Source organism: Photinus pyralis, unplaced genomic scaffold, assembly GCF_008802855.1.
Source record: "Photinus pyralis isolate 1611_PpyrPB1 unplaced genomic scaffold, Ppyr1.3 Ppyr1.4_LG6, whole genome shotgun sequence".
Taxonomy (NCBI): Eukaryota; Metazoa; Arthropoda; class Insecta; order Coleoptera; family Lampyridae; genus Photinus; species Photinus pyralis.
Window position 1 is genome coordinate 20,794,135 of NW_022170663.1, and position 15,537 is coordinate 20,809,671.

Here is a 15,537-nt window from a genome sequence, read left to right on the forward strand (position 1 = left end):
GTAAAACTTTCAAAGGAGATGAAAGACACACATGACTGTCAATTAATGCAAATAGATATAGATCTGTTAGTGAATTGGTGCAAAGAAGCGCCCTATTTACGAGATTAGTTATAAGCCTGTGAAGGAGTTTGAATCCCGAAATCGATCCCTTTTGTAAAAAATGAATTTCAATTTAGTTTCTTACCAATTAGCTTATTTCTTGACATCAATAATTTTTATGTATGAACTCCTTTCCCACGCCCCGAGGGGTTGACTATCGATCAAAATATGTGTGGTAAAGCGGAGGTTTATCTCCTGGCATTATAAGCTTTTGTTTCAGACTCAGGTAATACATATAGTACTCGAAGAACAGGCGATTAAAGGGGGCTATTTCGATCAAAAGTCAAACATGAAACCAAAGGTACAATGCAAATCAATTGTTGCGGGGTTTATTAATAGCGAATATGTATTATTTGTATTTGTATTATTTGACATAAAACAATCAAGCTCAAACAAAACTAGGCACTTAGGGTCAGAATAACACATACCAGGCTACAAGCGATCGATGGATAATTAATTAAGCAAAACTCAATTACCTTAAAATACACTTCCGCTTAAACCGACTCGACGTTCACTTTTTAAATACGCATCCACTTCAATCTTTTATAACTCTTAGCACTCAACTAACCGTCTTCTAAACTTCACAATTAAACAAGACTGACTGTATCTTCAAAAAGCCTCGATATCGACAAAACTGACTGCTCAAGTACGGCTACGTTTTAACGTCTTCCACCAAAAAAGGGCCTGACCTAAATGCGTCGTTTAACGACCGGTTCGCTTATTTAAAACATTTTCCCTTTCCTCACTTCTGCTCCTCCTTTCTTAACAAAATAATGCGCCGCCTTAGAATAATCTGCAACTTCGGCGATAAAACGTCCTTATCTTGAAACTAGTTAACTTTGCTCATGGATTTAAACGAATCAAATGAGCCAGTGACTAAACATGGCTTACTTCATTTATAAAGTGCCATTTTGAGGGGAAAATTAATTAGAAAGGCAAGTCAGCAACTTTGGGCCCGACGACGACAAGCTTATCTGCTTTCAAAATATTTTGGCGTCTAGAAGACATGTCATGAACTAATGATATAGGTATACCACATAAAATAGTATTCGGAAAAGTGATATTTTGCATGTAGCTTGTTTGTGATTTTCAAATCCTAATATTATGAAATTTAAATATGTATATATTAATTTACTGTTGTGTAAAAAAGGTCATGGAGACGTTTTGTTTGTGCTCGACCCCTATAATAATAGTAATCAATTTTTCAAGTGTAAATTTGGTTGATAGTTTTCAAATAAACACGGAGTTCGTTCCTTTTATCAAAATTTGAAGTTCAATATTGTTTTTTTATAAGAATTGTTAAATGTTTAAGTTGTGTTTAATTTGATCGCCTAAAAATTCGTTTGTTGTGATTTGTTTATTTAATTGTAAAAGTGAAATCACGTCAAAGGTAACATTTGATCATATTTGCGTGCTGTATTAAGGTTTATCTGGCCATTGCGATAAGAACATTTTTGTTATCGCGTTGCATAAGATAAAATTTAATTCAACACAAGCATCGTGTTGTCGCGATAAGAAAACAACAATGTCCAGTTACTTCGAAGTTGGCGTTACGCAAATGTTGGTCTGATTGGCTGTTTGTTTACGAAGGAGATTTTGAAAGAGGGACGATCCTTTAAACATGAGAACATAAGGAAAACCGGGGCTCTTTTAGTGATGGATTTCTGAAATGTCGCTTTTTAGCGTTACGTTTTTCCGTATATCGGAGCGTTTTTTATGATAGTTTAGAGTGTGTACGTTTTATATGTTTTTTTGCAGTCATCCTGGTGGATGTTAAGCGTCTTTTTGACAGTGAAACTTGTTTATTGAATGTACGACGTCATCAACTGAATTAATCCAGAGAAGTTGTAAACGCATCCAGAAAAATGTTAGTTTGAGTGTGTGTCAATCAAACCGCTGAGTGCATAGTGAGGCCTTTCTACAAGATTTTCCAAGTATTCGCTACCCTACATTTTACGAACCAGGATTAGAGTTTTCATGTTAAATTGGATATTCGTTATGTTCGGTCTTATACAAATTTTTCATAATGAATCCTTGGAGTTGTTGCAAGTGATCAAGGCTGTTGAGATTCCGAAATTAATAAAATTAAGTCTTTATCGAGATTTATTGAAAAAAAAGTAACGCTTATATATTCATTTTGGCTGGTCAGTCGTTAGGTCGGCCGGCAGCAAAGCTTTTCAGGTATAACTCAAAGGAATCATTGTAGAATGCTCGGGTTTGAAGCATTATCTTTGCATCACAATTCTTTGCATGCATATTACATTTCAGCACAAAAAGTTTCCTTCATAATAAAACTGTCGCATAAAATATCTTATTAAAACGCTAATATTTTATTTCAACTTTTCGAGCAACCCTTAGAAACCTACGATAGTGCATTACCTCCGTATTTTATGGATGTACTCCATCGGTTTAAATGAAACTTTACAGCTCAACGTACCCTCCAGTTGAAAAATTACACTGCCAGTATCCAAATAAGTTGAATGACGGTCTATAATTTTTCATTAAATTTTTACCCTGCTTAAATAAAAAAATCAAAAATTTTAAAAATATCTGCATTTTTGCTTTAGCAGCTTTACATATCTCTATTAGTTTTTGGATTATTAAAAAAAATGAAATCCACCCATCAGTATAAATGCTTTTATTTTGCACCAGAGGTTAAATTGACATTTTAATAAGTTGGAAGGAGTAGGGTAAGTCGCTCTTTATCCGTAAGGGTAGATAAAGGTGATTATGCATTTTAATTACATCTGTCATTCTTATTTCAAATGGGACGCGGAGCTCAAAATAAAAATGAAAATGACCGCGACGGCGGAACCTAGCCTTGCAATTTTTGACGTTTAAATTAAATTCAGAATTGTCAGAAGCCTTATAATATGGCTTCTGCTATAAAATAAATTTTTGCATGGGTAGTACCTACCCACCCTCTTTGTCTTTTAGCGATGATTTTTTAAGGAATGGTTGCTTATCAGTTCTTCAGTTGTAAACCATAATTCTAATACATTTATACGATCTTCAACGTAAATTCATCTGTTTCCATAGAAATTAACAGTCAGATAAACTTACTAGTGTAATAAAGAACGCTGTTTATTGCAGATATTTGATTTATACACTGTTTTGCACAAATCAATTCATTTAGAATTTTAGAGGCGAAATTGTTTTTGTATTTCGATTTGCTGATCGATATATCACGAACGTGACCATTTAATCATAAATCGAATCTCGTTCGAATCAATACCCGAACATTAATCCAGCAAGTAGCGTTCACAAAATGTTACTGATTTAACCAGAAACTTTCGTATTTACACTGAAGTGAAAGCAATTTTACTCATCACCTTTAGTAATTATTTGCAAAAACCTGGAGGCCTGTTATAATGGTTTATTCTTTATTAAATTGCAACCTACGCAAACGACTTTGTGTACATTAAACAGTCATTAGTTAAGAATCGATTTGTAATTTTCGATGTTTTAACAATGTTGAAACACATATACGCACTATAAATGGTTAGTTTACGTCCATTTCTTCACGATGGGGTTCAGTGGTGGGCCAATGAGTTAAGAATGCATATATGATTGTACTATATAGAGTTTTCACCTCGCGTGTATCGGCTCTTGACTCGCGCTGACCTCTTCACCTCTCTCACATTACCATAGGAAGAAGGCTGGTAGACCATCTTAGTGATAGGTGAATTGTAGGTACGATACTTCCCCAATTTTAATCAAAACTCATTTGGCTTATCGGGAAGACACATAACTTCGTTCGTCCACAATTAAAACACTTATATGTATAATTACAACTTAGTTTTATGTATCTGCCCACGCCGTATATGCTCTATCCGTTTCATGTTCGAATTTTTATACACATTTGTTATTAAAATGTTAGTACGTGTTTCGGTCGGCACGAGTTTACCAATATGGCATCGACTTCTTTCACTCTTCAATGAAATATGCGTAGGGATAGTAATTTACTCGACGAAAAAAGCTCGACGCTAATTGAAATTTGGTCCCTGTAATGAACTTATCCTACTCGTAATCATTTTGCAATTACTCAAGGCAACTGTTCCATTATGGACTAATCGACAAATTTCGTCTTTGCATAAAAAGTATGCCAAACCCAAATGTTATCCAAAAAAATTGTGGGATTATCGACAATTGTGCAATGTACACTACGTAATAATAACGCGCTGATAGGATTTACATAATTGCAACTGTACGTTAACAATACGCGTATTATTTTTATCACCTTGAATATGTATTAAATCCGCTTAATCATGAATTAGTATTAGTTGTATTACGTTTCTGTCTTCAATAGATATGTATCAGGTTGTGTAATTGTACTTTCATTTATTCCATCTATCGTGCGTTAACTAAAATTGTAGGGTGCAGTCGAGTGGTTCTACCTAATCTTGCGGATTACATCACCCCATTTTGGGCAAGGATGACTTTTTTCAATGTAATACGACTACTGAATCCACTGTTTCCTTATTTTCTATTACCTACCTGTTTGTCTATTTACATAATTCAAGCCTTAGGGATCTGACCAAAATTGTGTATGTATGTAATAATAATTGATTAATTGCATTATCCGTTATATTCACTTGTTTAGTTGTGAATATTGCTCCGGCTCCGTGCGTTCATTTGTTTTATAGTTTGAATGGGTTTGCAATTTTAATTTTTAACGCATTTTTGAAATCCCCCTCTGCTGACCAAAATTGTGTATGTAGTAATTCTCCATGCGTTTGATGTTCCTCATCCGGTTTTTATTGAGAACGACCCCTTTACAACTTGTACCTGTAGTCCACCGCGCATATTTCGATTAGGTAATTGCAAATTTATGGTTTGTAAGGACAATGTCCACGAAACACATCCTCAATTTTATCCAGTAGTTGTATATTATATTATTATATGTAACGGGCGATCAAAAATGGGTTGCTGTCGAGTCGCCTTTGAGCCCCGAAAAAAAAATTGTCTCAGATCGACCCGGAAAAAAAATGTTCTTATAGAATGTGGCCTGTAGAATCCATAATTTCAAACAGTTCCAAGATTGGGCTACTAGTTCAAAAGTTACAGCCCTTTGAATTTTCTTTCGAAATTATGGTTTCTAGTCTATAACTTTTGATTGAGAAGTACGATCGAAAAAGTACGAATTGTTTTGGATGTAGAATCCATAATTTCAAACAGTTCCAAGATTGGGCTATTTTTGGTAAAAAAGGAAGGTTATACACTGCCTTTTTTTGAGCCCCGAAAAAAAATTGTCTCAGATCGACCCGAAAAAAAAATTTTCTTATAGAATGTGGCCTGTAGAATCCATAATTTCAAACAGTTCCAAGATTGGGCTACTAGTTCAAAAGTTACAGCCCTTTGAATTTTATTTTGAAATTGGTTTTTAGTCTATAACTTTTGATTGAGAAGTCTGATCGAAAAAGTACGAATTGATTTGTTTTATACGCACCCAAATTAATAAGAAAAACTGTTTTCCCGAGAAATTTTGGTGTAGTCGATTTTTGGTACACCGCCTTTTTTGAGGCCCTAAAAAAAAATTGTCTCAGACCGACCCGGAAAAAAATGTTTCTTATAGAATGTGGCCTGTAGATTGTAGAATCCTTAATTTCAAACAGTTCCTAGATTTGGGCTACTAGTTCAAAAGTTACAGCCCTTTGAATTTTTTTTCGAAATCGGTTTCTAGTCTATAACTTTTGATTGAGAAGTCTGATCGAAAAAGTACGAATTGTTTTGGATTCTACGTACCAAAATTAATAAGAAAAAGTGTTTTCCCGAGAAATTTTGGTGTAGTCGATTTTTGGTAAAAAAGGAAGGTTATACACTGCCTTTTTTTGAGCGCCGAAAAAAGAAATTGTCGCAGATCGACCCGGAAAAAAATTTTCTTATAGAATGTGGCCTGTAGAATCCATAATTTCAAACAGTTCCAAGATTGGGCTACTAGTTCAAAAGTTACAGCCCTTTGAATTTTCTTTCGAAATTGGTTTCTAGTCTATAACTTTTGATTGAGAAGTCTGATCGAAAAAGTACGAATTGTTTTGGATTCTACGCACCAAAATTAATAAGAAAAAGTGTTTTCCCGAGAAATTTTGGTGCAGTCGATTTTTGGTAAAAAAGGAAGGTTATACACTGCCTTTTTTTTTGGCTCGAAAAAAAAAATTGTCTCAGATCGACCCGGAAAAAAAATTTTCTTATAGAATGTGGCCTGTAGAATCCATAATTTCAAACAGTTCCAAGATTGGGCTACTAGTTCAAAAGTTACAGCCCTTTGAATTTTCTTTCGAAATTGGTTTCTAGTCTATAACTTTTGATTGAGAAGTCTGATCGAAAAAGTACGAATTGTTTTGGATTCTACGCACCAAAATTAATAAGAAAAAGTGTTTTCCCGAGAAATTTTGGTGCAGTCGATTTTTGGTAAAAAAGGAAGGTTATACACTGCCTTTTTTTGAGGCCCGAAAAAAAATTGTCTCAGATCGACCCGGAAAAAAAATTTCTTATAGAATGTGGCCTGTAGAATCCATAATTTCAAACAGTTCCAAGATTGGGCTACTAGTTCAAAAGTTACAGCCCTTTGAATTTTCTTTCGAAATTGGTTTCTAGTCTATAACTTTTGATTGAGAAGTCTGATCGAAAAAGTACGAATTGTTTTGGATTCTACGCACCAAAATTAATAACAAAAAGTGTTTTCCCGAGAAATTTTGGTGCAGTCGATTTTTGGCTAAAAACGAAGGTTATACACTGCCTTTTTTTGAGGCCCGTACAAAAATTGTCTCAGATCGACCCGGAAAAAAAAATTTTCTTATAGAATGTGGCCTGTAGAATCCATAGTTTCAAACATTTCCAAGATTGGGCTACTAGTTCAAAAGTTACAGCACTTTGAATTCGCGCCATCGACAAATACCGGAAATACGAAAAAGTAAATTTAAAATACAAGTTTAGCATCTTTATTAATTAATTAATTAATCTCATTTTCCCAACATTTGTGGTTAGGAACGAGATTTTGAAAAACGGTTTTCACTGGCCTCTTTGGATGTTATTTGGCTACTTTTTCATAAAGAAAAAGTCATATCATTCCATTGCATTTTTTTGATTTTTTAGGGTTTTGGGTCATAGTGTCAAAACTAGCCCCCTGGCGGATAAGGTTTCAACTAAATTAACTATATTTTGGTTGATTCTCATTGCCCAAGGAATGCATACCAAATTTGTTCAAATCGGTAAAACGGTTAAGAAGCTCCACGCCATCTTTGTTGTTGAAATAACTGAGTTTTTGTTTTTACGAAATTGATAGGTAAACTGGTTCTCTTTAAAAATTTGAAAAAAAATCTATTTTACTATGCGAAATTTAAAGAATATGCAATTTCAAAATTTAAGATGGCAGTTACGCCTTCTGTTGGTCATTTTTAGAACTTGAAAATATTTTCCTGCGATTCTTCATGACCGATTTACCCCATAATTTTTTTTACCCCTAAGTCATATGACGAACGGTTCTCGAGATATGGCCAAGCAATAGCTAGTCACCCGGTACATACCTAGCACATTTTGTTGCGGAAACCATTTGGCGACGTGGACGTTTTTAGGCGTGCCTGGTACGTCATCGGAGTCAAATTTCCACAGCACCGTGTAGGGAAGCTCAGCGAACGCTTCCAGAATCGCCTTCCTAGTCTCGTTTGGTAAATTTTCAGTGTTGACGTTCGTTCCCAGGCTGAAGTAGATGACACCAGATGACGCTGCGTCTAATACTCCAACTAGTTTCTGCGAAAATCGGTTTACTGGAGTACTCCAGAACGCTTGGTACTTACATTTGGAAGTGGAGCTGGTGGAATCCGATAGGATCCGCCACCTATTTGGATGACGTTTGGAAGAAATGGTTTAGGCTTGTAGAGTATGGGGTCGGAATTTGTGAAGAGGAGGCTGGCATTTTTTGCCATCTCCACCAAAGATGAGTAATTCGAGCCGAAGGACGTCTCGACGAGCTCCTGCTGAAGGGAGTAGAGGTAGTGATTGTATTCAAATTCGGCATACAAAGAGAATGCGATACTCTTCAGCCGTTTAAGCAGAGTGGAGTGATCCGTGAACGATAGCATGTAGTCCGGGTAAACCACGGGATGAATGGGGTGACCGATTAGCCTCAAGACGTTACTCGGCACGTCCACGGAGCTCACACCGATGTGCGGGCACCTAAACCTCTCGGCGAAGGCGAACATGCTGGGTAGGAAGTACTCCACGATCAACAAGTCGAAAGAGGCGTCGCCGTGTATCAAACCCTGCACACTAGGATGCGCCAGCTGCCGTCGCGAAAACTCCTGCATGGCCAATGTCATCGCCCTGACCGATTTGACAAAATTGTTTTGGGTGCCCTCGACCACTTCCGCCAAAACTGACCGCCAGGCGTCGTACGAAAAGTGAAGGTCAATTTCGGTAAGGTTGGTCAGCTTGGCGTCGTTTATCGGATCAGTCGTGAGTGTGGTCACCTGGTGTCCACGTAGCGATAACTCCCGCCACAACGGCTGAAACACGATCTGGTGACTGTAGGACGGAAAGGGAATAATTCCCAGTATTCTGGCACAGTTTCCGCCCGAAATTAACGCCCAAAATACCACAAACGGTACGAACATTTCGACGTGATACCCACGAGACGAGATTACGTGACTAGTAATTTCAATCATTACGTTGCTATCGACGTGATAAGTAGGTAATGAATGAAGTGGCGTGCGCATTCAAGATTAGGCCATGGCGACAAACTACAGCGCAAGTAGTTCTGCTACCTTGATCCAACATCTGGTGTCTTGAGGTACCCCATTTAAATAACGACAGAACAGCTGCTTCTAATTACCTACGTACGTGAACTCTCTTCCTCTAATCGGATTCGATTTTTAACTACGTACGTCTCTTCCAGTGGTTTACAAACCGCAAGAAAGCGCTTACAAACATCCTTAAACTACCAGGAGAGAATATTGGGCAAAGAGGTTTTTCCCATACCAAGTTGAACTCTTGGTTCTGTACGTGCCAGAATATGTCTCTAATTCCCATACAATGTAAGGTTTTAATTTCTTCTAATAACATTTTTGAATGTATCAGGAGCAAGAATCTAAACCGGTTCTTGTTTTTATATACTCTCCTGGTACTAAATCTAGTCTTCGAAAAGATTTGGGTCTCATCTGCCCTATAAAATTTTTAAATGTACCAGGAGCATAGAAGCGCAAAAGGTTTCTCTTTGTTTGTTGTGTGAAGACTAGAGAAGAGTAAGAAAAATGTAAAAATCACAATAATATTTCAGGATTCCTGATATGGTTGGAAGTTATTCAGGTGCACTGTCTCTTTTGCCACAGCTTATGCAATACCTTTGTATTATGTTGTCTTGATACACATTTTCTTGAATAAATCGTTGATGACAGGAGTGCAAGAAGTTGTCGGAATTGTTGAAGCGCACGAAAAAAGGTGTTCGAAATTTTTGATGGCACATTCTTCTGATACCCATTCAAAAATCCTTAAAAAAAATTATTGTACCACAGAAGCTCGCCACTCTGATTCGAATTTTCTCTGAAAGTCGAAGGTGTGACATTTCCGCTCTCGAGGGTGGAATTTATGCACCCCTAATATGATTGTTTCATTTGAAGAAAGTATGTTCTAGAAATCTTAGTGTTTAGAAACCAGAAAGGGCGATATAACTAAAAATTCTCACTTTTTGCTCCTGATACTTTGGAGGCACGAATTGCTGCTCAAAATCAATTCATTTCTGTTCCCCTGATATTGTTAACCTTATCGCAGGTGTTCAAAGAACGCTATACAATTCAGTCGTCAATCCTGATAAAAGTGTACACTTCAACAACCAGATTTTAGCTCCTACTCTTTGGTATCAGGTGCGATTATGGTTTGATCTCTGCAGTTGTATCAGGATCACAAGAAATTTTCTTAAAGATACAGATTGGGTACTTATTTATCTTCTAAGGTATCGTCTAAGGTACGCACAGGAGAGAAGAGATCGGGAGGCGACGAGATGACAGGAGTAGCAGGATATTACGGTAGAAGTTACCGAGAAAAGGTAGGAGTGAACAAGAGTAACCAGAAAAGAAGAGAGATCAAGAAATGGGGCAAACAAACATGAGGTAATCTGAAGAGATGGGGAGACATGGCATATGGAAGCGACAGGAGGGCAGGAGTAAACAGAAGAACGAGTAGGTAGTCAGCAAGAAAAGGGAAAGGTCAAGAAATTGTGGCAGAAACAGGATAGAAGAGGTCGAAATTTAGCGTGGGACATAAAATCGCAGTAGTGGCAACAAACGATCAGGGGAGATCAGAAAATAGGCGTAGGTATACAAGAGGGTAATAGGAGAAGATGGTAGATAATGTAGGTAGGAGAAGGTGGAATATGAAAGACATAGCAAACATTGCAAGCAGAAGGCAACATGGGGCAGAGAGACTCCCTCTCTACCTACAGTAGAAAATTACCGGGAATGCCAGAAAAAGGTATGACGGAGACTAGTGCGAGAACAGAAGAGGGTGGGAAAGAAGGGTGAAGAAAAAGACAGCACAGGAAAGTAGGATGAAGTACGGAAGATAAGAGAGGTCATGAGAGAATAAGAGAAAACAGGAAAGAAGAGAAGAGGGTAGAAGGTAATAGGTCATGAGATATCTATAGTCCTACAGGTGGGGGGTGGGGGGGATATGCGATAACAAAAGGGGCCATAAAAAGGCTGGAAGCGATATCGGTGAGCATGGGAGCGCAGAAGAGATGGGAAAAAATCATGAATTACTAGAGAGGCCAGGAGGGGATTGGACAGGAATCAAGGGGACAGTTCAGAACGATTGAGGAAGGAGGGCACAACAACAGGACACGGCAAGATAAAGAGTGTAAGAAAGGAGAGAAACCTGCAAACATCAGGATAAAAACCGACCGACTAACGTCGCTCTTCAATGAACCGGCGATCTTCAGAGGTGATTGTATCAGGACAACAGAAATGCAAGGTGATGTATCAGCATTATGTTCTCCTGGTTAACATCTTTTTTTAACAAACTATTGTATCCAGTTCACAAAACCAAGGGTACAACAAAAGTCTTTCATTCAGGACCTCATGACTAAAAATATCAGGAGCACATGCGTGTCAGAGGGTGTAAAACATTACTTATTCACTTATAACTTGCCTTATTCTATCTAAATTTGAAGGTTTAAGTTCAGTTTCTAATGTCTAATGTTTCAGTTTAAGCTGCTCGACTGGTGGTCCCCTCCCGGTTTTCTGTATTTATGATTCAGTTTTCGACTTTGAATTCCCGGTTACAAGTTTCCCATTTCCCGTATCTTGCTTTCGCCGTGTTCAGGACTCTACTCTTCTATTACAACTAATTATTATTAGAAAAATGTTGAATGCCAGGAGAGCACGAGATTTTTATAACTTTGGACTTCTATTCTCCTGATACAGTGCAGTGTTTATCTTTCATATCAAGAAACTGAAAACCCGTAAAGCGTTTTGTTGTTCAACTAACATCTTGTTTACGTTTCTGTGTCCCTGGCACAGGAAATAATTAAGATTGTGGTATCAGGAGAGTATAAAAGCTCAAGTTTTGATAGCATACAATATTTGCAATTACCTTTTATGTCTTTGGATTTCTACTATCCTGATACACTGGAGTATTTATTGGGATACTTTTCATACCAGGAAATATAAACCCGTAAAAGTTCTTGCGGTGAAACTCCAAGTGTACGGAACTTACTTGAAATATAAGAAAATCATGTTAAGTGAAGAGCTGTTCCTCGTGTCGGTTACGAGCATCTTTGGCGAAGAGGTTTTTCCCATATCAAGTTACGTTCCGTACGTGCTTGAGGTTTACAAAGTGCCAGAATGTGCTTCTGGTTCTTATTTAAAGGATTATTGTTGGAAATGCTCAGGGCTTAGCGTGGTTCTGAAACAATAATACAAACACTCTTATTATTAGAAGAATATCATACGTAAGGAGGTGCCTTGTAGAGACGCCTGCTATATCCTACGTACAATTTTACTCCAAATGTTTATCGGGTAAACATAGTGTGAAAGAAAATGCATAATTCCAACGCTTCTGTGAAAAATAGGTAACAGGAGAACATAACTCGTAAGAGTGTGACATCAAGAATTTCCAACCAGCTTTACGGGTAATTTTAAATGAAATATTTGGGCTTCAACAATTTCGACAACGTCTTGCATTTCCGTGATCCTGATAGAATGACTTCTTAAGGAAATTGTGTATCAGGACAGCATAATACAAAGGTACTGCATAAGATGGGTCGAAATTTGTATCAGAAGAGCATAAAACACGACACCGTGCACCTCAATATCTTTTAAATTTTCTTGCTTTTCAGGGATTTTGATATGAACGCTTCTGTAAAGAAATATTTCTAACTTTCACACTTTCTTATGCTTCTGTAGTCTTTATAGAACAAGCAATGAGGAACTCTTGCACATTTAAAATTGCATAGGATCCAAGAAACTTAAATCCTCTTTTCAAAGACCAGATATAGTATCAGGACAACATATGCGAAGGCAAAACGGTTGTTTTTTAAATCCCTCTGCTCTCCTGATACATTTAAAAATTTTATATTCAGAAGAAACTTTTCGTAGTCTGGATTTAGTATCCTGAGTAGAAGAAACGATTTTGCTTCTTGCTCCTGATACATTCAAAAATGAGAAACCTTATATTACCTGAGAGCGCATAGTTGCACTTTGTAGGACCCCACTCAAAAAGGAAAATACGAATGCAACTTACTTGGCATAGTAAAAATCGCTTAGTATGCTCTCCTGATAGCTCCAGAAAATATTCCCAGCAATAAACCCTTAAATAAGAACCAGAAGCACATTTTGGCATTTTGTAAACCTCAAGCACGTACGGAACGCAATTTGATATGGGAAAAACCTCTTCGCCAAAGATGCTCTCTTGACATTTCAAGGATGTTTGCACCAAATCGTACCCGGCATGAGAAACAGCTCTTCACTTAGCATGATTCCGTACACTTGGAGTCGCACCATAAGAACTTTTACGGGTATGAAAGGTATCCCAATAAATACTCCAGTGTATCAGGATAGTAGAAATTTATGTAAAAGGTGCCGTGCTACTAGGAGAACATAATATACGAAGAGGTCTTTTCAAGCTCTGTCAGAATTATTTCAAAGCTTTCATTCGATTTAAAAATTTGGCAATTGTGTATCAGGATCATATGATGCGAGAGGAGGTGTTTCTTTTCCTAATACTACACCTGTTACTTGTCGACAAACTTATGTAAATGGTGTCGTGCTACTAGGAGAACGTAATGTACGAAGAGGTCTTTTTCTAGCTCTGTCAGAACTATTTCAAAGCTATCATTCAATTTAAAAATTTGCCATTCTGTATCAGGATCGTATGATGTACGAGGAGGTGTTTCTTTTCCTATTACTACACATGTTACTTGTCGACAAACTTATGTAAAAGGTGTCGGGCTACTAGGAGACCATAATGTACCGAGAAGTCGTTTTCTGTCTCTCTCAGAATTATTTCAAAAGCTTTCATTCGATTTAAAAATTTGTCAATTCTGTATCAGGAGCATATGATGTGCGAGGAGGTGTTTCTTTTCCTAATACCACACCTGTTACTTGTCGATAAACTTATGTTAAAATGTGGTGCTACTAGGAGACCATAATGTAGGAAGAGGTCCTTTTCTAGCTCTGTCAGAATTATTTCAAAGCTTTCATTAGATTTAAAAATTTGCCATTCTGTATCAGGAGCATATGATGTGCGAGGAGGTGTTTTTATTCCTAATACTACACCTGTTACTTCTGGACAAACTTATGTAAAAGGTGTCGTGCTACTAGGAGAACATAATATACTTGCAAATATTGCATGCTATCAAAACTTGAGTTTTTATACTCTCCTGATACCACAATCTTACCATAAAATTATTTCCTGTGTCAGGGACACAGAAACCCAAAGAAGATGTTAGTTGAACCTCAAAACCCTTTACGGGTTTTCAGTTTCTTGATATGAAAGATAAACATGCACTGTATCAGGAGAATAGAAGTCCAAAGGTATAAAAATCCCTTGCTCTCCTGGCATTAAACCCTTTTTTACAATAATTAGTTGTGTTAGAAGAATAGAGGCGGCTCTCCTGAACAAGGCAAAAACAAGACACGCGAAATGGGAGACTTGTAACCGGGAATTCAAGACCGAAACCGAAAACTGAATCATAGATGCAAAAAACCGGGAGGGGACCACCAGTCGAGCAGCTTAAACTGAAACGTTAGACATTAGAAACTGAACCTTAAAGTTTAGGTGGAAATAGGCAAGTTATAAGTCAATATGTTTTACACCCTCTGACACGCATGTGCTCCTGATACTTTTAGTCAAGAGTTCCTGAATGCAAGGCTTTGTTTGTGTGTTCCCTTGGTTTTTTTAAACCGGATACAATAGTTTGTTAAAAAAAGATGTTCGCCAGGAGAACATAATGCGGATACATCACCTTGCGTTTCTGTTGTCCTGATACAATCACCTCTGAAGAAGATCGACGGTTCATTGGAGAACGACGTTAGTAGGTTTTTATCCTGATGTGAGCAGGTTTCTCTCCTTTCTTACACTCTTCTCCTGCCGTGTCCCGTTTCTGTGCCCTCCTTCCCCAATCGTTCTGAACTGTCCTCTTGATTTCTGTCCAAGCCCCTCCTGGCCTCTCTAGTAATCCAGTAACTCCTCCCATCTCTTCTGCGCTCCCATGCTCACTTCTATTACTTCCAGCCTTTTTATGGCCCCTTTTGATATCTCCTATTCCCCCCCCCCTCCCCCCTCCCTGTAGTACTATACATATCTTATGACCTATTACCTTCCACCCTCTCCTCTTCTTTCCTGTTTTCTCTTATCCTCTCATGATCTCTCCTTTCCTACGTACTTCATCCTGCTTTCCTGTGCTGCCTTTTTCTTCGCTCTTCTTTCTCCATCCTCTCCTGTTCTCCCACTAGTCTCCGCAGACCCTCTCACAACACGTTTTTCTCGGAAATGCACGTCCCTATCGCTCCTATCCCTCGACATACCTTCATACACGTTTACTATGAAGCGGTATATGTGTAAATTTCCCCGTGTTGAACGAAATCCGCAAAAAATCAACGGGTGGGGATGTTAGGAGCTCATATTATTGAACCCCTTTTTATGGAGTACAATTTGACAGGAAAACGTTATTCCTATTTCCACCCGTTCCTTTGGAATTGGAGCCACCTGTGTCTCAGCATAAGGCTCCTTTCTCAAAACCTGGACTATTCTTACAGGCTTCCTTGTCCCGGATCACCACTTTAAGGGCTTATTGTCATGTAGCCTGAAATCCTGTACATGTATTCCTCCCACCTCACTTCGGAACAATCTGATTGCTCCCCTCGCTGCTTCCTTCTCCTTCACTAAGCTAAGAAAGAGGTGGCCCAGCCAGACCTCCAAGGTCCAACTTGGCATGGTAAAAATCGC

At 37.9% G+C, this 15,537-nt stretch overlaps 1 protein-coding gene across 1 annotated transcript; it reads right to left on the reverse strand.

Moving 5' to 3' along the window:
• Positions 1-7,551: 7,551 nt before the first annotated feature.
• Positions 7,552-8,774, reverse strand: LOC116173883 (UDP-glucuronosyltransferase 2B10-like). The gene is made up of 2 exons (XM_031491609.1): positions 7,896-8,774; positions 7,552-7,848 (listed from the first exon to the last, which is right to left on the reverse strand). The coding sequence occupies exons 1-2, from the start codon at positions 8,760-8,762 to the stop codon at positions 7,567-7,569; spliced, it is 1,149 nt and encodes a 382-aa protein (XP_031347469.1). The 5' UTR covers positions 8,763-8,774; the 3' UTR covers positions 7,552-7,566.
• Between the last annotated feature and the right edge of the window lie 6,763 nt (positions 8,775-15,537).